Source organism: Oryzias latipes, chromosome 21, assembly GCF_053564925.1.
Source record: "Oryzias latipes strain Hd-rR chromosome 21, Olatipes_Hd-rR_3.1".
NCBI lineage: Eukaryota > Metazoa > Chordata > Actinopteri > Beloniformes > Adrianichthyidae > Oryzias > Oryzias latipes.
This window is the reverse complement of record NC_136257.1, coordinates 28,005,159-28,030,411: the sequence shown is the minus strand read 5'-3', so window position 1 is coordinate 28,030,411 and position 25,253 is coordinate 28,005,159. Positions and strand designations below refer to the sequence as shown.

The window sequence follows — 25,253 nt, the reverse complement described above, 5'->3', positions numbered from 1 at the left end:
CATAACTGTACAACACAGTTCTAATTGTTTTACAACAGACTGCAGGCTTGAATGCACAGGATTGTTTTTAAAGCTCCAAAAATGTGACTTCTTTTCTTGACATTAAAGCTCAGCTTTAAGGACAGAGGGTTGCTTAGCAATAGAATTAGCATCTAGTTGATTCTTAGGCTGTTAGATCTTTACTAAGAGACTGATTCTACTCGATTAGAGGCACAAAACAGTGCAGCAAATCTTTTAAATTCAAATCCAACTTTATTTATAAAGTGCTTTTCATGCTACAGATCATCTCAAAGTGCTTCCCAAAAAAATAAGGAGTTAAAATAATAAAACACATACACATTCCACATTTACGTTAAAAACAAATCAAATTAGTTGTTAAAATTTTGTGAAATCAAATAAAAACATTTGGAGATGTAAAAACTATGTAAAAACTTTACTAAAAAGATGTTTTTTTCTTTAAAACCTCCACTGTGGCTGAAGCCCTCACATCCTGAGGCAGGCTGTTCCACAGGTGAGGCCCACAGTTCTGAAATGAGGCCTCGCCGTGGTTTTTCAGTTCTGACCTTTGGGACCACCAGCAGACCTGCACCTGTGGACCTGAGGGCTCTGGGAGGATCATAAACTAAAAGTAAATCTGATAAAAATGAGGGTCCAGTTCCATTTAAACTTTTATAAAATAATAAAAGAATCTTGAAATTGATCGATCTTTTACTGACATGGAAGTAGATCACGTTACTTCAGACAAATCTGGTGATTCTTTAAGCAGTAAGCAAATGTGCTAAAAGGTTTCAAGCTTGCATCATGTTAGGAAGAATCTTTAGTGCACGCAGAGTGGATTTGCCTTGTAAATTAAAAAAATCTCACAAAGGAGTGCATGATTTTCTTTTATAAATTATAAAAATTATAAAAATAGCTTTTTTTTTAGTAAAAGAACATTTTTTTTAAATTTAGTTTGTTTTAGTTCAGCAACAATAAAAACAAACTGTAAACTGTTCCTCAAAATAGAAAAATATATATGTATAAGGCACCAGTTTTACAATTTATTCCTGGTTTATGTTTATCAACTATAAAATGAAGTCTACAGATGTTTCAACTAGGGGTGTGTATTTGCAGGAGTCTGGCGATATGATGTTTATCACGATACGATACTTATACTGATACATCCCAACACAGTACCACAGACAACATTTCTCTTAAAAAGAAAAATCAATATTTGTATAGCACTTTTCCAACTTGTGCTACTCTGAGTGCTTTACATAAAAACATAATCAAGCTTTAAAAACAAGACTTTAAATACATATTTTTGTCTAAAACCTATAAAATACCCACAATTGAATTTAAAGATTATGACTTAGAAAAAACGTGATCTGAATATCAATGCACATTTAATAAAATGGCAAAATATATTTAAGGATTAGAACATTCAGCTCTGCAACTGTATTTCAAAGCTGCTTTTAAGCAAATTTATGGCGCTTTTGTTTCAGTAATTTAAGATCTTTTTTTCAACACTCAATGTTGTCTAATTTTCAGAACATAATATTTTTCATCAAAGGAAAAAGTCTACAAATATTAAACATGCCTTAACCAGTAATGTTCTATATGTATGGTTGAGGAAATAAGGTGCTATTTATGTCCAGCATTGCTAAGCAGTACTTTTAAAAGGGTTTTTGGATCTCCGTTGTCACACACATAGACATAAAAACAAATTTCACTTCTGATTGCCAGCGCTTTTCAGAGCATTGCACACGTCACTCGGATCCATCAGGTCTATGTAACAACAACCACAAGGCTCATTAGTTCACACAATGAGTTATAGGTCACTGTTGAGTCGCACCGCTGCAAGTTACATATGCAAAGTGGGACACCATATTGGAAAAGGGCAAGATGCCGGCTCACTGCTGTGCTACAAATGCACAAACAGAGTTGGAAAAGCAAAGGTGTGTCATTTGAAAAATAAATTATTGCGGTCAGCTAATAAAGTAAAACTCATAGAAAACATTTTAGAAAGATCTGAGTGAGTTTACTCTCAGAATAGTGAACGTTTAGGCTAATCTTGTAGTGATGATGGTGATGAAAACACAAAGGAAGCCCTTTTAAAATCAATGGCAGCATTAGACTTTGCACTATTTCCACATTTTCTGGCACTACTTTTTTTGTTTTTTGGAGGATGACATGTGTTCAGACCCAGATCAGACGAGACGACCTTCTAAATTTAAGCACATTTCTAAACAGAGGAAAGAAAGTAACCGGAATTTTCTAGTTCAATATTACAAAGGTCAATGCATTTTATGTAGGTTTGAAATCAAACCCTTGTCCCCGAGTTAAGACCCTAGACTCCATTTTCACTGCAAACACCATTCAATCCTTCCCTCTGCTTGACTCCACTTCTCTTTGCTTTATAAACTCCTGTCACCGTCCTTCAGAGTAAAAGCTGCATCCATGGAGACAGACATGGTCTGTAGAGAACTCTACAGTTTAAAATCAAAATCCACATTTGATGGACATCATCATTCAGAAGATCCTTCTTTCACGGTTTCCAGCAGAAATCTAAAGCAGAAAAACATCAGATTAATTGTAAGACAGACAACCAGAGACTGTCATTAAACTTCATATAATACGTTTGCAATATTTACATAAAAAGAGGGAGCCTAACAAATCATGAAAATGTGTTAAAAAAGGGGTAGTATAAAAGCATCTTAACTTTGACCCCATCTTTCAATTGCAAAAAAAATACGATTTTTTCTCCCCTCATGTTGTTTGTCACAAATGACCATTTAGCAGCTACGAATGTACAGTTTGTGCAGTTAAATTAGTTTATTTGTAAAATCCAGTATACATACATATACATATATACATATATACATATATATATATATATATATATATATATGTATATGTATATATATACATATATATATATATATATATATATATATATATATATATATATATATATATATATATATGTATGTATGTGTGTATAAAATATCATTTAGAAAAATCTACAGAAAATCCTATTAATATATACACAGTGTAATTAAGAGTAACAATTGTGACATACATTAATGTCACATGTTTGGAAGGAAGTTACACTCAGAGCCCACAGAAAAAGTCTTTTTCCTATTGCCCCTCTGTCCACAAAACACAATTTAAGGGGGAATTCAGTCTGGAAAAATCCTTTGGTCCGGACCCAGTCCACTTAATTTGGTCTAGATAGAGTCCTGAACCTTGTGTTTGGTCTGTATTCAGACTGTCGCCAAACAGACTGTCCTGATTCGAACCAAAGCTTGTAAACAAAACCATGTGACTAAAGATCTCTTTAATCATTGGTCAGGAATTACGAGGGCGAGGAAAAGCAACAAGAGAAGGAATAATGGAAGTCCTGCGCTTTGCCATCTTTGTCCGGATAGTTCACTTATTTAAACTTTATATTTCGCTGACCGATTTTGGAAGTCTGTATCGTCAGCTACAACACTTTTTACTTGTTGCTTTGCTACGGCGTAGGGTCGCTACAGGACAGTAACTAAGGAGACGGCTATGAAGGCACGCTGATGAGTGTTTATAACATATAGATTGTTGGGAAAACAGTATGAAAAGTAATGTGTATCACGTTAACAGTTGTTTTAATGAGCCTGCATTAATACGACCACATTTCAATGAGTTGCTGTGTCTCATTTTCACATTTCTACTGTTGTTTACATCCAGTAATGACCGACTATGATGGCCGTTTTGGTCCAGTTGTTCCGCTTCCAACACGGAGCTTCAGACTGAAGACCCAAAGTCTTTAGAAGCACTCCCAGCATGCCTTAAGACTTGTTGGGTTTCCTGTTCAGGTGAACATCTGTTTATTTGTTTTATTCTCACAGCAGAACTCACCTGAAGAGAAATGCACAAAGAGGTATGCCTGTTTGCTTCCGTATGGATTTGTGGTTTCACACTGATAAAGGCCAGACAAGTCATTGCTCTGGCTTGAAAACTGCAGCGTTGCACCCACAACTTTCACTGACTGAGGCAGAGACTGTCCAGACCTGAAAAAGGCAAAAACAAAATTCACTCACAAAAAAAAGAAAACAAAAAAAAACTTTTGACTGCAGGTCAAAACATTTCTTAGCCACACAAAGGGAGCAGTACAGTTTCTCTGGGTGGTTTCATGCATCACTTTTACATGTGTTTTTAAACTTTAAGCAAAAATAAACAGGTTAGGTCAGTCACAACTATGTGGATACTGTCACAAGAACAGGCAAACGGCTGGATCCAGATGTAGCAGATTTAGTAGCTTAGCTAAAAGTCCACAAAGCTAAATCAGTGTCGGGCAGGAGTCGATAACAGGCATGAAAGTATCAAAGGAGAGATAGGGTAGTCAGGATCCAGGCGAGAGTCGGGGAAGGCTAACAGAATTCAGAAACAGGGTCAAGAAACAGAAGGCAGGAGATCAGGTGCAACGATAACGTTCGGTGAGGAAGGCAGAATGGCACAAACAATACTTTACACTGAGTGTGGCTCAGTATAGTGCTTAAGTAGACTGTGGTTGATTGAGTGAATGGTCATTGAGCCTGAATTGTTGCATATTACTTTAAATTATAGTGGCAAAAACGTAGATAGATTTAGATTGAGCCCACAAGTGTACTCAGGCTATAAAGAGTCAGGAGTAGAGCTGTGACGGTGTCGGATTTTTGATCACCGTGGTGATGAACCACCAGGGGGCGCGGTGTCGCGGTTAACCGCAGCCCCCCCCCAAAATAAATAAATAAAAAACACAAAATCCACCAGCGGCCACATCGGAAATAAATACAATTACAACGCTCTATTCTTTATTAACAAATAACAGTAACAACTAACTACTACCTATCGAACTAATTAACTAGCTATGTAGCTATTGTAGATTGACTGTGACTGTATGAGCGTGGTGCGTCGTGTGTAGGACTAGGAGGAAGAAGTGCGCGCACGTGTGTTGGGGGTGCGTGTTGAATCTTCTGCAGGGGGCTGCTCTCTAGCTGCACACCAGCCTTCACCTGTGCTCTCTGGTACAGACATCTTCTCAGAATATTATATATTGCCCAATAATAAACGAGACTGCAGTCACTTTGTCACCTTTCCAGTAGCCATGAAGCCTGACACCCATGAAGAATGCGGGGCTCCGCCTTTATTTATAGACACGTAGGTTGCGCTGCACAAAATAGTTCCCAAACAAAAAAATGTAGTGATATTCATGGAAATCTAACAGCCCGCATTCATGTTTGGTGTTATAGAGTAACTGGGAACAGTAATAACCCCCCCCCCCCCCCCCCCCCCCCCCCCCGAAACACCAGTTGCCGTGTCGGGCACTCAACAACACACGCAGCCTGTAATGGAAATGAATACAATGGTAATTAATAATTAGAACGCAGTAAATGTGTTTTATTTCCTCGCAAGACAGAAACTTCTTTTGTAGAATGAGGATGTGTGTGTGTTTCTGAAACAGTGCACATGTGTTGTGTGTAAGTAGAGTGAGCACGTGCGAAGTACTGCTCTAAGAGGCAGTGACAGCCACGCCGCACAGGCGGGTGCGACTAGGAGAGAAGGAGAAGAGTGATAAAAGGTTTCTCATAGAAACCCTTGAAGTCTGAACACAGGACTTGCAGAAAAATAAATTATTACCAAAGATGAATGTGTTTAATGTGTTTATTATAGTTCCAATCATGCACCATATGCAAAACTTTGAAAAAAAAAAACTTTAAAAAAAAAGTGTGGTGATGCGGTTATCATCACAGCCCTAGTCAGGAGACAGAAGATCAGGTCCAAATATAACGTTTGGTAAGGAAGGCAGAATGGCACAAACAATACTTCACACTGAGTGTGGCTCAGTGCAGTGCTTAAGTAGACTGTGGTTGATTCAGTGAATTTTCATTGAGCCTGAATTGTTGCATATTGAATTGTCAATTGAGATTTTCCGTATTACCTTGAATTATAGGAGTCAAAACTTCCATAGGTTAGGTTGAACCCAGAAGTGGACTCAAGCAATGAACAAATACTTTTCAAAAAACATACAGTACCCAAAATGCAAACAACACTGCGTTTACTTTGTGTATCTGGTTAAATGATACCTTGTCCAGGTAACAGTTGCTTTTGGATTAGCATTGGTTTCACACTCATATGAGACTTCGGATCGTTCAACAATGTTGACATTCCCAGGTGGGTCTGCAATAAATACAAAAAGGTTTATGACATTAGAGAAATGTCAGTTCTACAAGGATAACACTAGTTTAAAAGCATTTCTATTTGTAATGAGAAACATGTGCAACTCTGTGCCAAAATGAAGTTGTTCTGCTTAAATTACTAAATATTAACCACAAAAAGCCTTTTTCGTTGTATTAAATATTAGAAAGCAAGAATTAAGGCTCTTCCATGTGGTAATGTTGTATATAAAATCCACATGGCCTACACCCGTGCTGTTCAGGACGTTTTTTAGGCCACTGACCAGTTAAATGACAGACAATACTTTATTTACATTTTTTTAATTACATTTTATTTAATAACGTGATTTTCATTGAAGTGCGTCTTTAAAGAACAGAATAGGTTGAAGTCCGGTCAACTCAAATTCAATGATTTACTCTGGGGGAAAAACAGTAAAGAATGTTAAAGATTAAAGTTAAAGAATAACAAAGAATTAAAGTTCTGCAGAAATAAGAAGCAGAAGATCACAGGACAACACCTAAGCAGACAAGACAGCAAGAGAGGAAAAAGAGCAGAAGAGCCCCATTCTCTGTCTACAGTTTCATTTAAAGGCCTGGTGATGTGTCTCTCTGCACATTGTGCATTCCTTCGTTAACATATCATAATAATCATCATCAATAATCATAACAACAATATGTTCATTTTGGGAACCATTCTTTGGACATTTCGCTGTACATTTTCTACTTCCTTTAAAGCCTTTTTCCTCAATGACACTCTCAAAGGTCACCCTCTGGTCTTCTCACAACAGATATTTTAGAAGGCTCCATAGGTATGAAAGGAGGACATGTTGTCCAACAGTCTTTCCACCTGTGTCCTGTCTTCCCCTCTAGGCCTGCATTCGTTATTCTTTCAGCATTTCTCACCTTCACGGAATAATAAGCTTTAGAGGAAGTTTGAAGATACTTACAGTGGACCTGGATGTTGGTTTCTAAGATTTCTTCGTTTGTTGCCTCACTTGAGATGACACACTTCACTGATTGACCATTCATCTCTCTCCCAGGTTTTCCAAGCAGAGTACTCCATGTGGTGGTCGTACCATTAGCATGCTGAGTTTCCTTAATTTCTTCTCGAACTTTTCCTTCCAAAGAACCTTTGATCCATCTCACCTCTGCCTTCGGCTTAGAAGCAGCAGCCGTGCAGGTTGCAAGTGGAACCTCCTCATTTCCCTCTAAGGGTGTATAATCCATCAGATTTGTGATTGGGGGCACTAAAGGAATACCAGTAAAACCAAGATGTTGCAGTAACAACAGTAACAAAATGCAGAACAATGTAAACAGTCAGATCTTACCAAGTATTACAAGTTGTGAATTTCTGCTTGGTGTTCCACCAGGGAACAAGCTGAAGATGCATGTGTAGCTTCCTTCATCCTTCAGTGTCGGATTAGAAAACTTTAGGGTTCCATTTTTATCATTGAAATTTCCAATAAATTCAAATCTGAAATCCTTTTCATTTCTATACTTGAGTCCAATCATGGGCTGAATTATCAAGAAAACATCATCTGGAGCTTTTCCTTTGATCGTTCTCTGCCATGTGATCTGGGAAAGACGATCATTTGTGATTATTTGGCAGGGTAAGATGGCGGAGGATCCAAACATCACAACCACATCTCCAACCTGGACAGCTGGTAAAGAGAATAAAACATGACTTTAATACAAAAATCTGTCCAAAGTCTGGATTAAAGAAAGATAGTTTGTACCTTGATTGCTACACCACCATCTACTCAATACACCAAATTTAACAACAAAACATTTTCCAACTTATCTGTGTTTTCTACTTCTAATGGTTTGGACTATGGGCTGTTTTTTTCTTCAATTAAAGCCTTGGTCACATGCACCCATACAGTGGAGTGACCCGTACGAGTGCAGATTTATTTTGGTTGTGGGGGCATAGACAGGAGCGGCCAAATCTTAAGTGGAGTGCAGGTTTGTCCTCCTCAGTCTGCAGGATTTCAGGGGGGTTGAAAAAAAATCTGTACAAAACGTCTGCATTTCACCTACTTCACTTTTACTTACACTTGTGTGTTGTAGAAGTGTCCGCTACAGCCTGTTGCCCATAGCATGCTTGTAGAAAATGAACATTTTGGCTCTACACACTCGCTATGACCTTGGTATTTCATGCGGGCCACCTGCATGCCCCTTACAGGTTTGCTAATCTTTTGCCCACTGTATGTGGGCAAAAGATTAGCAAACCTGTATTAGCCAAACAATGGACGAATCAAGGTGTGACATCACCCACACAAAATGGGCTCTTACCTCCAGCTCTCGTGAAATGAGGCAAAATCCCTCACCATTGCTTCCTGACGGGCGTCGCCATGTTGAAACCAGTCAACAGTGATTGGTCCGAGTCTCTCTGAGTGATTGTATCTATGGCAATAGCGACGGTAGTTGCCACAGATACGATGACTCGGAGCGAGTCGGACCAATTACTGTCAACTGGTTTCAAAATGGCGGAGCACTAATCAGGAAGCAATGGTACTTCCTATTTGGGAAACAAGAAGGGAGGGGTTGAGCTGTCCATTGTTTTTTTAGTCAATGGTTCTGAAAAAGGTTTTACCCTTAACACCAGAGCTGTATCTCCAGTGCTCTCACTCTTTGAATAACTGTAGCTCTTCATCTGTTTGCACAATTAACACTTAACTTCTGTAAAGTGCTGCATATCAGAGTAAAGCTGCTTTTCTGAACTTTCACAGTCTGTTGGAATTTCGTTAATTAAGCATTAGTCAACGATAATTCAAATGGCACATTTTAATTCCTGTTGATAGCAATATAATAAAGCTCTGAAGCTTTATTATAATAGCTCTGAATATACTGAAGCTATTGTCACCAGTACAGAAAGTTTGGTGAAAATAGCTTCATTATCTTTAGAGCTATTGAGCACCTTTATTATGGATCATATCTCTGATAACATTTGAAAAACTTTATACAATAAAATAAAATAAAGATGAATTTTCTCGCAAAATATTGATTGTAGCATGAATTTGCTGATGAGTCTTCATTACCAGCTCATTTAAATGTAGACATTAATTCGGTTTTGAGAGATCATGTCAAGGTTTGAGTTTGTTTTGTCTGGGTTTTTGCTTTAGTTCTTGTTCTGTCTTGTTGTTCTGTTTCCTGTTTTATTTTGAAAGGTTTCCTGTCTTGTCTTGTTTCTTGTGCTTTACTTCCTTTGGTCCCCATCTGCCCTGATCGGGTTCACCTGTGTCTTGTCTGCCCTGTCTGTATATAAGTCTTGTCTCTGCCTTCCTCTTGTACTGGTCCATTAACTTCTGGTCATGGTGTTAACGTCCTCTTGTTTTAGCGTCCTTGTTCCATGTCCTTCCCCACGTCATAGTAAGTTTTTGTTTTGTCATCCTGCTCGGCAGCGCTTTTTGTTAAATAAACCCTATAGTCCTGAACCCGTTGGCCTCCCGTCTCTGCGTCTGGGTCCTACCGGCTCTCGAGCTTCCACCGCACATGACAGATCATTAACTTTTACCAAATAGTCTTTGCTCTGCATGTCTGCATTTACAGTTGGAAGAGAACACTTCTCAATAACAGGCAGAAAACAACAATATTTTTTCTTTTGAAATGCATTTGTCGTTCACTCTCTGTGTTAATACAAAATGATTGAGATACTTGCTGACAGATTTGAACATTTATCAGAGTTATTGAAGCAGGCAGTCTGTATCTGTGACTCTCTTTTTTAACTTTACCAAACCAATATTTTTCTTATTTTCATAGCAGCAATAATAATAATAGTAATAATAAGTGAATAATAATGAAAAAGAATGAATAATAAGTGTCCCCTAAATTAAATCTTATTTTCCCCTCTCGAAAATATTGCGGTCATGATCATAGAAACGTGATCACCGATGTTTTAGCCCAGTGGAATTTTCAGAATAAAAGCATAACAACTTCCGTTGTACGTATACTTCCACTGTGTGTTAAAATGTTTTGTTGTGAGTTAATGTGTTGTGTTGTGAGTTATTAGCCGCGGTTACGTGGGCAAAATCTCTTGATCGGATCAATGGTCGGATTAAAATTCAATCGTGCACATGGGCCCAGAAAACCTTTATCCGATTAGAACAAACGTTCACATGGGTCTCACTTTCGGTCGGAATAAATCATTTGGACATGCGCAGTAGTGTTGAAAATACCGGAAAAGGAAATGAGTCCCACATTATATAACCTTGCTGTCACATACATTCATGCAGCAGCTCGGTAATATACGAGACGATCTTCCAAACGTACTATTATTAATGTTATGAATATTATGAAGGGCCTGTTCACTCATCATTTTAATTTTAATCCGTGTGGTCAGTGCTTTTTCTGTGGAAGAATGGAGCTGGAAGAAGCCAGGCTAAGAGAGGCTAACACGGGCTAAAAACATTTAGCCTTGAATGAACATTAATGCATGGGGGAAATGCAGCAATCTGTATCCTGGCTGCACATAAATATGTGGGAATAACATCAGCCTTTATTTAGTTGGGACACGACTGGAAACACAAATCCACCTGATTGTTTAAACAGTTTCTAAGGACTGAGCGACATTTCTGCTCTGAGAAGTTCACACACCGCCCCAAAACCGCTGTGTGAGCTGGCAGTCCGAGCTCTGCTCGGACACAAGGTTCACCTGAAGCCGTCAGCTCTGCTGCTGAGCTCTGCTCAGAGACACAGTTCGCTCGGTCCACAGGCAGCCGAGCCCGGACTGCGCAGGGTCCAGTTGACGAAGCCCTCCTCCCCAGCACCCCCTCGTGAGTGGTGTAATAGAGAGGGAGAGGCGAAGAGCCAGCGGGGGGAGGGCGGGTCGAGGGCGGAGTGGCGCTTTGCACTGGGCCTCCACAGAGCAGCCGGTCGGTCCTGTTTGAGCTCCAAAGCTTTCTCTGGAGCAAATCACCGTCTGTGCATGACGTTAAACCAGAGTAGTAGTGACACACGATCGGAATGAACCGTTTACATGAAGAACGATCGGATCAACAATCGGCATAACCCGATTCCCAAATCCAGCACCCTGAGACTGTATGCTAGCCGCAAGGAAGAAGGCCGAGGACTAGTGAGCGTTGAAGCCACTATCCAGGATGAAACATCCAAGATGCATGAGTACATCAAGCTCAAGGCCCCAACTGACAGTGTGCTCAGTGAATGTCTCAGGCAATGGAGAGCAGAGGATACAGTGCTGGAGGACAGATCATCATGGGAGGACAAACCTCTGCATGGGATGTACCACCGGACCATAACTGAAGTGGCTGATATCAAGAAGTCCTACCAATGGCAAACAGGGCAAAAATCCTGTGGGACTTCCAGATCCAGACTGATAGGATGGTAATGGCGAACCAACCAGACATTGTAGTGGTGGATAAAGAACAGAGGAAAGCTGTTGTGGTGGATGTGGCAGTGCCAAGCCACATGGGAACATCAGGAAGAAGGAACATGAGAAACTGGAGAAGTACCAGGGACTCAGAGAAGAACTGGAGAAAGCCTGGAAAGTGAAGGTGACAGTGGTGCCTGTGGTAATTGGAGCACTCGGGGCAGTAACCCCCAAGCTGGAGGAGTGGCTACAACATATACCTGGAAAGACCTCAGACCTCTCAGTCCAGAAAAGCGCAGTGCTAGGAACAACTAAGATACTGCGCAGGACCCTCAAGCTACCAGGCCTCTGGTAGAGGACCAGAGCTTGGAGGAGAAACCACCCGCGGAGGGTGAGAGGGGCATATATATATATATATAAACAAACACTCTTTATGAAATCAGTAAAAAATAACCCTCTCTGGGTTCTTTCCATAAAAAGTCAGGAAATATATAGTAACAGTATTTTAGGAAATCAATAATGACCAAATAAATCTCTGTGAGTTGTTCACTGAATTAAAGCTTGTGTTGTCCATGCAAAAACTAATGTAAATGTTCAACTTCAGTTGTGGAGCAGAGTATCTTAAATGACTCATATGAGCAGTCTCTTAGGGTTTTTGTGTTTTCCTTATAAACCGGGTGTGGAGGTTTTCAGGAGGCTAGCTAGACATCACTGTTTGTTCTCTCTGAACAACTTTCTAGGTTAAATGCCTGCATTCTGGATCAATGTTTCCCTTTCCTAACCTTTATGTCACTTTTCCTTTCTGACGGGCATGGGGGGGGGGGGGGGGGGGGTGTCACGTTCAAATTCTATAACTGGGTCAAAGTAAGGTTGCAGTAGCAACACTTTTAGCTTGGCTCACATTTCAATTCAAATAAGCTTTATTTACATGAGAAACGATTCCAGGGATTCTGTTTTCCATGTTTCCATGAGTCTCCATCATTTGGCCAGGCTAAAAAAAATAATGCAAAAAAATAAAATAAAAAATAAAAGGTCTCTCTCTTGTACTGTTCAGGGGCCGTAGTTTGGGGACCCCTGATCTAAACCATAATTGAATCCAGGTTTGAGCAGTCCATGTCCGCTGGTTTTTGATCAGGACCCGGTCTCAGTGTGAAAAATACGAAAAATGATCCTCTGAGCCCTTTAAGGTTTTTCCTTGTGGATTTTTTCCACATCTGGAACATTTATTTCCTAAAATAAAAACCTGTGAACCACTGAATCGTTTACCAAAATGTTTGTTCTGGAAATCAGAGAATGTTCTAAACATTTGAAGAAAACAAACGTAACTTCTGTAAAGTGAGAATTGTTTCTCTTTTCGTCTTTCCCTTCGTCAAAGAACAAAACAAGAATGGAAACAAACCTTCAACGTGTTTCGTCTGTAGATGAGATGCAGTCAACAAGATGAACATCTTCAAAATGACGGAGAACAGTCCTGCAGAAAAGCACAAACATGTTTTTCTGTATCTGGGTCTTCGGTTGGCTTCAGTCGCTCCAAACGGCTTCATGGTCTCTTCCTCTGTCCCCAAATGACCTCACCCGCTGCTGTCTGCAGATAAAATATGAAGTCAAATCACTTCATAATAAAACTGCTACAGAGTGATGGGTCCGATGTACTGTGTCAACTCATAAAGTCAAACTCTGTGTGTCGAGGTGCGCTGATTCCGTAAGTCACGTGACTCACAGAGGAGGAGCCAAACAAGGAAGCGCATCTTCCAGCTTGTGGCCAGATTCTGCGGTTTTCCACCCAGTTGGGTGATTTTGAATTTGATTGTGTGGAGAACATTTGCTTTGGGCGGGTTTTTATTTGATTCAAAGCAATTACATTGAGTGTTAGGTTAAAGTTCTGTGTTTGCCACAGAAAACAGTCAGAATTAAAGTTCGCATGAACTAAACTGTGATCTACCTGATGCAAGTGTACTGTAACCCAAATGTAAAAAAGTTTATAAAAGTTTGTAAAACAGGATATGTAGGTGTGAATGTCAACAGCTCAGGCTAACAACACTTGCTTATGCATGAAAAACACGTTAGAAGTGGAGATCATTGCTTACTCTTTCCAGTCACTTGTCTCAAACCAAAAATACATGATTACTTTTAAATGCTGCATTGAGCAAATGAAGTTTTAAGATTGTTCTTAAAAATAAAATGATTAAAACTGCTAAAAAAGTAACATAATTTAAAAAAGCTAAGAACAGAAAGTTACAGAATAACTTTAAAAAATCAATATTTAAACAATGTTTTTAATGTTCAAACAAAAATAATCACATTTTAAAATCTGATAACGAGTTAGAAAAGCCAATATATTCCAAATAAATGAAACAACTACAATCAACCCGCTTACATTTATTGTGTTTTATTTTAAAAAATCTAATGTTTTTTTTATTCTTTATTTTCTTTGCACGTCTGCAAAATCTGGAGTCCGGTTTACAGCTACTAACCACTTTTATCTTGGAGAGTACATTTCTTCAAACATCCTTTAGTGCTATTACATTAAATTTCTGTGTCCCTGAAGCTAAAGCTAAAACAAACAGGTACAAAGTTTGAGTTCAGATAAGCAGAGGATGAAAATGAAAATCTGAACGGGACTTCGAGCGTCAGCTCTTCTACCAAATTTTCTGAAAAGACAGAAAAAAAGTACAATAAACCGTCTTCCTGGTTCTGAAGAGCTGAAACTTTAAAACATGAACAGTTAAGCAACAAATGCAAAAAAACAGACTTTTTTTTTCCAAGAGCAACAGATGAATATGATCAACTGTAGTACCTTTGCTCCTCCCTTTTAGTTCCCAGTTAGAGTATGCAAACCCAGCAGACGGTAGAAAGTCCTGCAGGGCAAAGCTGCACATGATCCCTCTAAACTTGTTTTTATACAGCCTGTCCAACTTTTAAGATCTGAGAAAAGCTAAATTCCTGACACAATGTATGTGTGGGGGGAAAAACAAAAAACAGGCATAAACTCATCCAGAACATCCTCTGTATGCCATGTTACTGATGATTTTATTATTCTACAATAGATGAGAATATCTTCTTCAGGATTCAGGATATCTTTATTGTCATTTTACCACAGGGATACATTTGTTTCTCTGGTCCCGGGCCAGCCGTTTATGGTGTGATTACGAGCTGGTCAATGTGATAAAGAGACGTCTCAGTGTTATATTACACTTCCTATGGGGCATTGCATAGTCCTGTGATTATTGGACAGAAATTTAGCACAGAATAAGTTGTGTGTGGGGGAGTTACCATGATCTTACAGAGGTCAGCAGTCTGGCTTCTCTGACTTTATCTCCAAAACCTCTAATATGTGCCGTCCCACCAAGGTCTGTGGTGCCCGTCGCGGCGATAACCCCTGAACCCGTTGGTGGACACAGGAAGTAAGAGATGCCGTCAAGCTAAGGAAAGAGTCATTGATGATGAAGCAAACGGCTGTTGTAACCCTTGTGCTATTCTAGGCACTTTAACATTGGGAGTTGGGTCATCTAGACCCACTAGACCAGGGATGTCCAAAGTTTTTTTGGTGAGGGCCAAATACGTAAAATGAGCAAAGGGCCGCACACAAGAGTTGACATATTGACACATGATTACTGTGTATATTTAACTCACCTATAATGTGAAGAACATTGCTCTCAGTGGGAGCAGTGATGCTGATCTGTGCCACATAAAACAAGCGCACGTCAAAATGAAACATTCACTCAGACAATGAAACCTCATTCCAACCAGGCAGTTCAGAACGGATTTATTGAGCACTTGAAGCCAGCAGATCTTTACATACGTAGCCGTTAGTGTGGTTGACTGGCAGAGTGCACGATTTTGTAGATTATAAAGAGTCGACTGTTTTCTCAGAAAAGTATACCCAAAAGAAGGGCTTATGGGTGACCAACGAGGACAATTTTAACATGAAACGCACACCATTTAAAAAGTTTCATTTTACAAAACACTGTGTGACAAAATATGCAGCTTAGAAAAAAAACAAATTCCAAAAACAAAACAACAAGTTCTTTTTTACATAAAGGAAATACTTTTTCATTGTTCAGAATGTTACTTATTAAAATGCTCCGTCCTCCGAACACACAATATATCGACCCAGGGGCGGTCCTACACTAACTTACTCCCTGGGCGAGTAACCCCCCCAGCCCCCCCCCGCCGCACACATACAAAATTTGACAACATCCTGTTTTGTTCCCTATCTTCTATTTAGCCTTCCCACGTGGTTCCACATGGGAGGAGAGCACCGCCATCTTGGTGAGGTCAAGTTAATACTGCGGTGTATGCATGTGAACACATTTTTTGCATAATACCAGTTCGTTGTGCGGGTTTCAACTGCCAAAATCAGAGAACTGAGTCCATGAAGGAGGAAGGTATATCATTTCACAGGTAAGTACTGGAATTTTTATCAATTAATGCTGCAGGGGCTTCATTAATCATACACATGTTGACATTCATGATGCTGCAGGGCTGTTATCAACATGCTGCATGATGTAGGGATAATTTGCTCTCGACATAAATTTACATTTCATTTTGCTAAACCTGTATACAGCATACTAGGCTATTATAGTAATATAGATTTATACATTTCTGACTCAGTGACTGAACTTTTCTTGCAGGTTTCCAATGGATTCAGACTTAAGAAAAAAGTGGATCTGAGCTATCAAAAGAGCTAACCCAGATGGATCACTGTGGAACCAACTAGCAACACAGTCTGGCTATGTTCAAAACATTTGTGGAAACACATTTAGATAAGAGGCCAGACTTTTTGCTTAAAACCCAACACCATACCATCCTTGTTACACAAATTGATCATTCACATGAATCAGTATAAATCTATTGTTTTTTTTTTGTTGTTGTTATTGTTGTTCTTTTAGGGTAAATCTATTGTTGACTTTTGGACTTCTTTTGAATATTTATTATTATTATTAATAGACTTATTATTTATTGATTGTTATTATTTATTGTTTGTATTGACTTACTATTGATTTATTATTATTATTATTATTATTATTATTGACTTATTGTTGGGTTTTCTAAATAATTCAAATTACATGTCAAAAAGGTTTAAAACTTCTAAATGTTTAGAAATTATTTTACAAATTCTTTGTAATAATTTTTTTATTTGTAAGAAGTCCTGCAACAATGCATTTTCATTAAATTTTGAGCTTTTAAGGCTGACTGTTTCTCTTCTTTAACAACAACAAATGATGTATCTATATATATATTATATATATAAATATAATATATTTACATATATGTATAAATATATATAAATGTAAAAATATATATAGTATATAAAAGCTACTTAGACACCACTAAAAGCAATAGAAATCATTGTCATGTGGGCGTCGTTGACCTCACCAAGATGGCGTCGCGCTCCGCCACCGTTGGCCAGGCTTCTCAAGCAGGCGTGTCTCCTCTAGTGATAAAACTCATTGGTTTATTCTGCCTAATTCCTTTACATGTGCCTGTTTTACATTGTTTCACTCTGGGTTGTTTCACTCTGGGTTATTTCACTCTGGGTTATTTCATCCTTTTTTTTCTGCACCATAAGTGTGAAGAGGGAATAGGATAAAGACATATTTAAGAGTCTGATGTTTCAAACTAAGAGTGCAAAGTGTCGACAGCTGCAGGCATGTCAAAATAAACACATTCATGCACATTCTGTGTAAAGCAACGGGCACGGAAAATGCCGCCACCGCCCACTTCGCCGCCACCGCCCACTTCGCCCATATCAAAAACCAATTAGTTATATCACTAGAGGAGACATCACGTGGTTCCTCATGGGAGGAGAGCACCGTCATCTTGGTGAGGTCAAGTTACTACTGCAGTGAATGCATGTGAACACATTTTTTGCATAATGCCAGTTCATTGTTTGGGTTTCAACTGCCAAAATCAGAAAAATGAGTCCATGATGGAGGAAGGTATATCATTTCACAGGTAAGTATTTTTTTTTCTTTTAATGCTGCAGGGGCTTCATTAATAGAACATATGTTGACATGCATGATGCTGCAGGGCTGTTATCAACATGCTGCATGATGTACATTTATTTTGCTGTCAATATAAATGTACATTTTATTTTGCTAAACCTGTATACAGCATACTAAGCTATTTATACAGATTTATACATTTCTGACTCAGTGACTGATTTAGGTTTCCAATGGACTCAGACTTCAGGAAAAAGTGGATCTTGTCTATCAAAAGAGTTAACCCAGATGGATCACTGTGGTACCAACTAGCAACACAGTCTGGCTGTTCAAAACATTTGTGGAAACAGATTTTGATAAGAGGCCAGATTGTTTTTTTAGGGTAAATTTATTGTTCACTTTTGGATTTCTTTTGATTATTATTATTATTATTATTATTATTATTATTATTATTATTATTATTATTATTATTATTATTTTTATTATTATTATTACTAATACTATTATTATTATTATTATTGTTAATAATAATAATAATAATATAATTATTTTTATTATTATTTATTGGCTTATTATTTATTTATTATTTATTGTTTGTATTAACTTACTATTGATTTATTAATAGTATTATTATTATTATTGACTTATTGTTGGGTTTTTCTAAATAATTTAAATTGCACGTCAAAGAGGTTTAAAACTTCTAAATGTTTAAAAATTAATTTTAAAAATTCTTTCTTATAATTTTTCTATTTTTAAGAAGTCCTGCAACAATGCATTTTCATTCAAGTTTGAGCTTTTAAGACTGTTTCTCTTCTTTAACAACAACAAATGATGTATCTATATATACATTATATACATAAAAAATATAATATATTTATATATATGTATAAATATATTTAAATCTAAAAATATATACAGTTTATAAATCTACTTAGACACCACTAAAAGCAATGGAAATCAATGTCATGTGGGCGTCGTCGACCTCACCAAGATGGCGTCGCGCTCCGCCACCGTCGGCCAGGCTTCTAAAGCGGGCGTGTTTCCTCTAGTGATAAAACTCATTGTCAAAAACCGCCACTGTATCGACCCCCCACACCTCCGCTCCGTGCTCACACACTGATCTCCACCTGCACGCGTTCCTCCCCCTCTCTCTCTCGTGGCACGCGCCCCGCGCAACACACCTTTCTGTGACCGACCTCATCTAGTGTTGAAACTGAGAAGTGCAACAGCGCCATGTGCGGACCATATTCAATTATATTTTCATAATTTGCTGCGGGCCAATAAAAACAGACCGGGCCGTAGTTTGGACACCCCTGCACTAGACAGTACTCTGAACCTTTTCTCTTCAATGATTTTTGATCTTCACTGGTGTCCATGGATTACATGAAATCTTTCCACCTTTATTCACCTTTGTGATGGTAGGTAGAACACGTCAAAATAAGGGTGGGGTCATCTAAGATAGCACAAGGGTTAAAGAAGCCAGCGTAATGATACAGAACATTTAAGCTATGTGACCGGAGCGTCTTATTTAGGCGTGCAGTTATCACATTTTAATGCACACCCAGCAGCCAATCAGAATCGAGTATTCACCCGAACCATGGTATAAGTAAGGGTTAATGGCCGACGAAGTGTGCGGTTACTACTTCTTAACGCACGCCGTGGAAGCCTGACAACCGTCAGGCAACCGCGTCGGACGGTTGCTTCCGCGAAGTGCGTTAAAAAGTAGTAACCGCACACTTCGAAGGACATTAACCCGCTTATACCATGATCATTTACAAAAAAAAAATTTCTTCAATCAGTCTTAGTACTTTATTCTTGTTTTTTGTTCAGTTTAGATCACTTTTTCACAAAAAGCGGACTATTCTTTATGTGTTGCTGCGCGTTGTCATGACTACAAGTTCAGGTGCGGAGCCTGCACTGTAGTGGAAAAATGTAGGATCATATGGTGATCGTCATGATAAAATAATCAAAGCGTCATTGTGCACCTTACCGCTAGTTATTGTCCAGATGATGAAGCAAAGCGTGTTAAAGAAACAAATACACAAGTAGCTTCCAAGATTTTATTATAAGAAATCTCTAACAATAAAGCTGAACATTAGCTGTCAACAACAACAACAAAAACGGTTTTATTAATTAATAAGTTATTTTACATCGAGCCTGTTAACTTTGAACCGAACAAAAAAGTCGGCTTTAGGAAGACAGAATTATTTATTTAAAATTAAATTCAACATGGCCATTAATCGTAAAATTTGACAGAGATACTGGCATGTCCATCATATTGCTGTTCGAAGGACCGATATTTAGTTTTTGTGGACCCTGACCACTGCTTGTGGCGACGTTGCGGGACGACAAAATGTTGCTCCATTCTCTCCTCTCCTGGAGTGACGGAGCCCAGTAAGCCTGCAGGCTGCTTTCACAGCGGTGCCCGGCACAGACATGATCTGGCGTGATTCCAGACCGGCGTCTGAGAGTCGACTCACAGCCGTGCTCCGCAGGCTGTGGTTTGTGTAAATCTGCGACAGACCCACCTTAAAAAAAACAATCATAAACATGCAGGCAATTTACAAAAGAGGAAGAGAGGTTTGACAAAACAGCGCTATGTAGATGCACAGACCTCTTCACTAATTTTTTTTAGCATTGCTCCCAGGTAGTTGACACCCATCGGTTCCCTGGAGTACCAAACCTCAGCTGCTGCTCAGATGCAGATAAAAAGATTTTGCATCTGGGGGAAATTTAGAGATGTATTTCTTGAAACTTTGTATTGGGCACAGAGGATCCCCGGGTCTTGCAAACATAAAACCTCCTAGGTTTTGCTTGTGTGGGTCGTTTGGAGTTTTGTGGTTTTTAGTGTCCGGATTATGTGATAGGCTGAGGTATTCCGCGCCTGCCTCGTCTCTGTAGCGCAGATGAGCATCTGATTTTCTCCAGGTCCGACTCAGGAATACGAGGATGGTGGGAGCTGGTGTCTTTCCCACTCTTTCTGTAGCGCTTCATTATTGCCTTAAAAAGCGCATTGCTGCTCTTGAACACGGTGTCGCTGATGATGTTGACGTCTCTTAGGTGGCGATTGATTTCGGCTCTCAAGCTCCTCAGACTGGCAACACTGTACTCTCCTCCTTCCTTAGTGGACTGAACAGACGCATAAAAAAGCCGCAGACTCTCATTGAGAGTGGTGGCAGTGTAGTTTTCAAAGTTAATATCCATGTTTTTTTGAGCCAGGAATTCTCGAAATATATTAACTGCCCATTTCGTGATTTTCTTTGTGTTTACGTCATCCTTGTCATCTTCCAAAAAGTTCAATTCTTCCGGTGACACTTCCTTGTGTCTCCTCTCCCTCTTTAGATGTTCTTGTCTCTCTTTCTCTGTGGCTGCATCCCAGTCATCAAAATTATCAAATTCACCGAACAAGTTAAAAGAAACAACGAAATCACTCATGTCTTTTGCTGTGTTGTTGTAAACTGTGAAATAACGTCTTTTAACGTATGTTTTAAGTTTATTCTAGCGCAGTGATATGTGACCGGAACTTCTTTTTTCACCGTGCGGTTATCAGGTTTTAACGCATACCCAGCAGCCAATCAGAATCGAGTATTTACCCGGACTTGGTATAACAGAAAGTAACGACTGAACGTGATTCAAGCTTCTGATAATTGTCAAAGCCTGGCATCTTTGCTTACTACTAACAAAGTTATTTTTTGCTTTTTACATTATGTAATTTGTCTGAAATTGATTTAAGCTTTAGTCTCACCAAAAGCGATTCGTGTGGCAAATTCGCTGCTCGCCACCGGTCCAAAAATGTGTTCATAGCTTGACTCCCCAGACACGTGTGGGAGGAGCTTCCACCTAATGGTTTTAGCCTGATCGCTATGTTTACAATGGATGAAAGACACCAGTGATGTTTAGAGATCAGATTGATTTATTGTGAAGAGCTCTATAAAAGCTTCGGTAAACACATCTCCATGTCTGGGTTCATAAGATCATTCAGTCTCTCCCGGTGCAGTGAGGTTCACTGAGGTTGATGGCCGCTGTGTTTCTGTCTCTCTGTGGCCCAATTTGAAGGCTTACTGGCCACATAAACCTGAGAGGGAAAATAACAAGAATAGAATTAGGATTTTTTTTAATTGTCTCAATGAAAATAGAAAAAATAACAAGTTCAGGAGACCCAAACAGGCTGCTCTCCCATGCCCTTTCACATTCCAAATGAAGACAAGATTATAGTAAAAATACACAATTTATTAAAACTTAACAAGTTCCACAAAAGAGAGAAGTTTAGAATATAGTCGGACAGTTGGACTGCTGTCCAACACAGTCTATTTTCACACAGATCCACACAGAGGTGCACATAAGTATGAACAATAGCTCGCACACACTTATACTGTTTTAGCCAGGGGAGGGGTGAAATTTACATACCTGAAGGGGAAAAAAGAAGTTTTAGAATCTGCAGTAAAATGCAAGTAATTTAATTTATACATTTATCAAGTCTTTTTATCCATAATTTAACAATAGTAAGAAAAACGAAATATTGATCAATTCATTGTTTGATCATGACTGTTTCAGTTTAAATGGGGCAATTGTAATAAACAAGACTTGTGAGAAGCACACTGTTTAAATGGTGAAATGTCTCCATCTAGTGGTCATATTTAAACATTCCATGCAGGGAATCCAACTTGTAAAAGTCATTGATAATGTAAAACGGCATTTTAAAATATTTGAAATAAAAATATTTACACAGGTTTTCCATGAATTGTCGTATCTTTTTACCACTGAGATTTTATGCTCTAATCAATGAAACATCAGGTCTTTAAAGAATTTTTGGGTAATTTAGACTTTTTGTCTCTGCTGTCAGGATGCAGAACAGGAAGGCATGTTTTGAATCATAAAACCAGTTATTCACAGTCCCTGCAGGTAGTTTACGTGTAACCTTTAAAATAATTGTCTTGTAAAAGTCAAAATCAATGTGAAACCAAAGTATTCCAATCAAACTCAGAAAAAAAAAAAAACTACACACACATCTCAAATTGTACCAGATAGCTGAAGACAATAATCTCGCTGCACAGTTACCTTCATACACAGCACCCTAAACAATACAAACAGAAAAAGAAAACTAAGTAGAAAAACCTGTTTTTAATTGCTCTGTGAAGTTGCTACACACTGATCCCTGCAGCCAGAATGGAACATTGATTGTAGAAAATACAACAAAATCCTACAGATATGTCAAGAAACAGAAAAAATGATTCACACAGGAAAGACAACAGCATAGGCTTCTTATCTCTCTCTGCCCCAACAAACAATCCCCAGCTTCTTTTTTTCTGGGATCTACCAAATCCCTTTATTAAAAGGTGATTCAGCACTTTCCCAAGTGAACTAACGGGCTAAACAGAGCTAAAAATAACTAAATATTAATCTCAACATAAATATAGAATAAGCATGGCCTTAAATAAAGCACAAAACCACATATAACAAAAAAATCAAAATAGTGTATGATTCTGCTTCTTTGACCCCTCTGCTGATGGTTTAGTCCACAGGAAGGTCAAAAGTCAATAAGCTGGTTGTCCTCTGTTCTCAAGGTAACTTTATGTAGGTCAGGCTTGAACAAACCCATTCTAACATCTGCATAGACGCGCCATTGCATTTAGTGGTGCTGTACTGAGATAATATAAAGATTCTAACAATACAAGGATTTACAATCATTTGGATGAAGGACAGATGTGCACATTTTGTGTTTTTTCTCCACAGGTTCAAGATGAAAATCCTGTTTTTGGTGATTTCCACATTTTTATGTGGCATTTTTCAGATGATGGAGGAAATTATTAAAGAAAGATTCTGGATATTTCTTTATTCCAATCATTGACAATCAGGAGATGAAAAACTGCCTTCGGAAAAAGCTTGTTTCTGTGACGTAGGACCTTTAACGTTGGGCCAACAGCTCCCTGCTCTGCTCCATTCTGATGCTCCACCTGCAGACAAATAGATCCATGAAAGTTTCTTTTTTCCTCATTTGAGCTGGAATCTGAATCAAAACGGGACAGCTCCAACATTACTCAGCATTTTTGTTGCACCGCTAATGTTAAGTTGGGGTTGTAATAGGCTAGAAACTAGCAGGAGAGCATGTTGTAGCATTCCAGCCGGACTTGATTCAGACGATGGACTCAATGATAGTAACTGATGGACTATGATGGGGTATTCCAACCCATTTATTTACTCCACAGTCATAGTCACACCGTAAGAGCTGAAGAAAAGCATAAAAACAAACTTACAATAATTCCTTTTTGATATACAATCATTCTTTACCTCAGCTAGTAGCGTTAGATTGTTGGATAACTTCAAACAGAAACATATTTTGTTATTTTACATGAAACAAATTGAAAATAATCACAAAATGTATACAGTAAACATAACCAAAAATCATACCTGTTCGCCTTCCAGCTAGATGCCAAAAACAAATTACAGCTTTACACAGTTATCCGTCCGTCTTTTTTGTCTGTTTCCTTTGTTGCCGTAGCATCAGCTGTTAACCGTTTTTTTTGTTTCTGTTGAACTGACACGCTTCACAGAAAAAGCGGAAGTGGAACCTTCACAGTAAAAGTCTTCAAAACAAAATACACTTCACAAACATTTACACTGTTTTTTATCATTTGCTTTTACATCTTCAACATATTTCTTTTGAAATTAAAGGCATCTTCAATAAAAGGAAATGTTCAACAATAATAAGAAAACAATGAAAATGGGTCTTTTACACATGTAAACAAACGGATGATGGGAAATGAGGGTGGGAGCACTTCCTTCCACTCTTCTGATCTCTGACAACCTTCATGTTCAGCCTGATCTGAACAGTTCTGCTCCTCCGTCTGCAACAGAATAACAGCAGAGGATACAGAAGAGGATGAGATGTATCACTGGAAGAAGAACTAAGTGGATGAAGACGGTGAATTTTTTCTAACAGGCTGGACAGTGCTGTCTGTCCTGCTCGTGCCATCTGGTTTCTACCATCAGCAGCTTCCTCTGCTCAGTCTGGTCTGCAGCCTCCATTCATTCAGAGATGGAAGCATGTGCAGCAGGTTCCAAAAGTGTGATGGACAAATAAAAGGACTGATGACTGAGGAAATGAAGGAACAAAGTTTCAACTTTGAGTTTGAACACCAAACAGCAGAAATGGAGTCCTGGACTTTAGAAACTATTTCATTTGGTTAAATGTGATATTTATGTGATATAAAGATGAAGAGATTCAATCAGATAAAATAAATCTTTCAACATTAAAACTTCAGAATTTTTTTTTAAGCTGTGGTTTATTGAATCACAAATGCGCCATCTCGTGGCAAAACTGAGAAGTACAACACAGCATAAGAACTTCCTATTGGAGCCCGAACTCATTAATATTGAATTATATATCTGTCATAAATTGAAAGAGCGTAAAGACAACTAAGCGGGCTAATTTAGGAACTGAGTGAGTGGCCCTTACAACCACGCTGGCCCAATCCTAACTAAACAGTGATCTTGCGCGGTCAATTCCTTTTTTGCGCACAAATCCGGATCTACGCTCAGTGTTAAGGGGGCGTTTTTGTCACCTAACCCTAACACCCCCCCCCCCCCCCACGCACACACACCTGTTAGAGGCATTAGAAAAAAAACGGCGGATGTAACGTGGATTAAAACATTAACGAACGACCCGAAACCAATGAAAGAAAGTGCAGCAGGTTTTTTTGTGCTGTAAATTTTTCTCATGTGAAATTCACTGCATTTGTTACCGTTTTAATGCTTTTAATACGCGTTACAGCTGCCGTTCCTTTTCTATTAAAGCCCCGAAATGAACGT

At 38.7% G+C, this 25,253-nt stretch overlaps 1 protein-coding gene and 1 long non-coding RNA gene across 4 annotated transcripts; both read right to left on the bottom strand.

Moving 5' to 3' along the window:
• Window positions 1-232: 232 nt before the first annotated feature.
• On the bottom strand, window positions 233-13,175 carry LOC110017439 (nectin-1-like). 2 transcript variants are annotated; one of them, XM_078939794.1, is made up of 6 exons: window positions 12,899-13,136; window positions 7,502-7,834; window positions 7,121-7,420; window positions 6,084-6,177; window positions 3,877-4,028; window positions 233-2,547 (listed from the first exon to the last, which is right to left on the bottom strand). In XM_078939794.1, exons 1-6 carry the CDS (start codon window positions 13,041-13,043, stop codon window positions 2,528-2,530), a joined length of 1,044 nt encoding a protein of 347 aa, XP_078795920.1. In that variant the 5' UTR covers window positions 13,044-13,136; the 3' UTR covers window positions 233-2,527. The 2 variants fall into 2 exon arrangements, with proteins under 2 accessions (XP_078795920.1, XP_078795919.1); XM_078939793.1 differs by lacking the exon at window positions 233-2,547 and having other exon boundaries at window positions 3,733-4,028; window positions 12,899-13,175.
• Window positions 13,176-19,375: 6,200 nt separating this feature from the next.
• Window positions 19,376-24,987, bottom strand: LOC111946785 (uncharacterized). 2 transcript variants are annotated; one of them, XR_002872539.2, is made up of 5 exons: window positions 23,853-24,980; window positions 23,483-23,670; window positions 23,348-23,398; window positions 20,059-21,519; window positions 19,376-19,972 (listed from the first exon to the last, which is right to left on the bottom strand). It is a non-coding gene; the product is annotated as an uncharacterized LOC111946785 (long non-coding RNA). The 2 variants fall into 2 exon arrangements; XR_013652853.1 differs by having other exon boundaries at window positions 20,059-23,398; window positions 23,853-24,987.
• Between the last annotated feature and the right edge of the window lie 266 nt (window positions 24,988-25,253).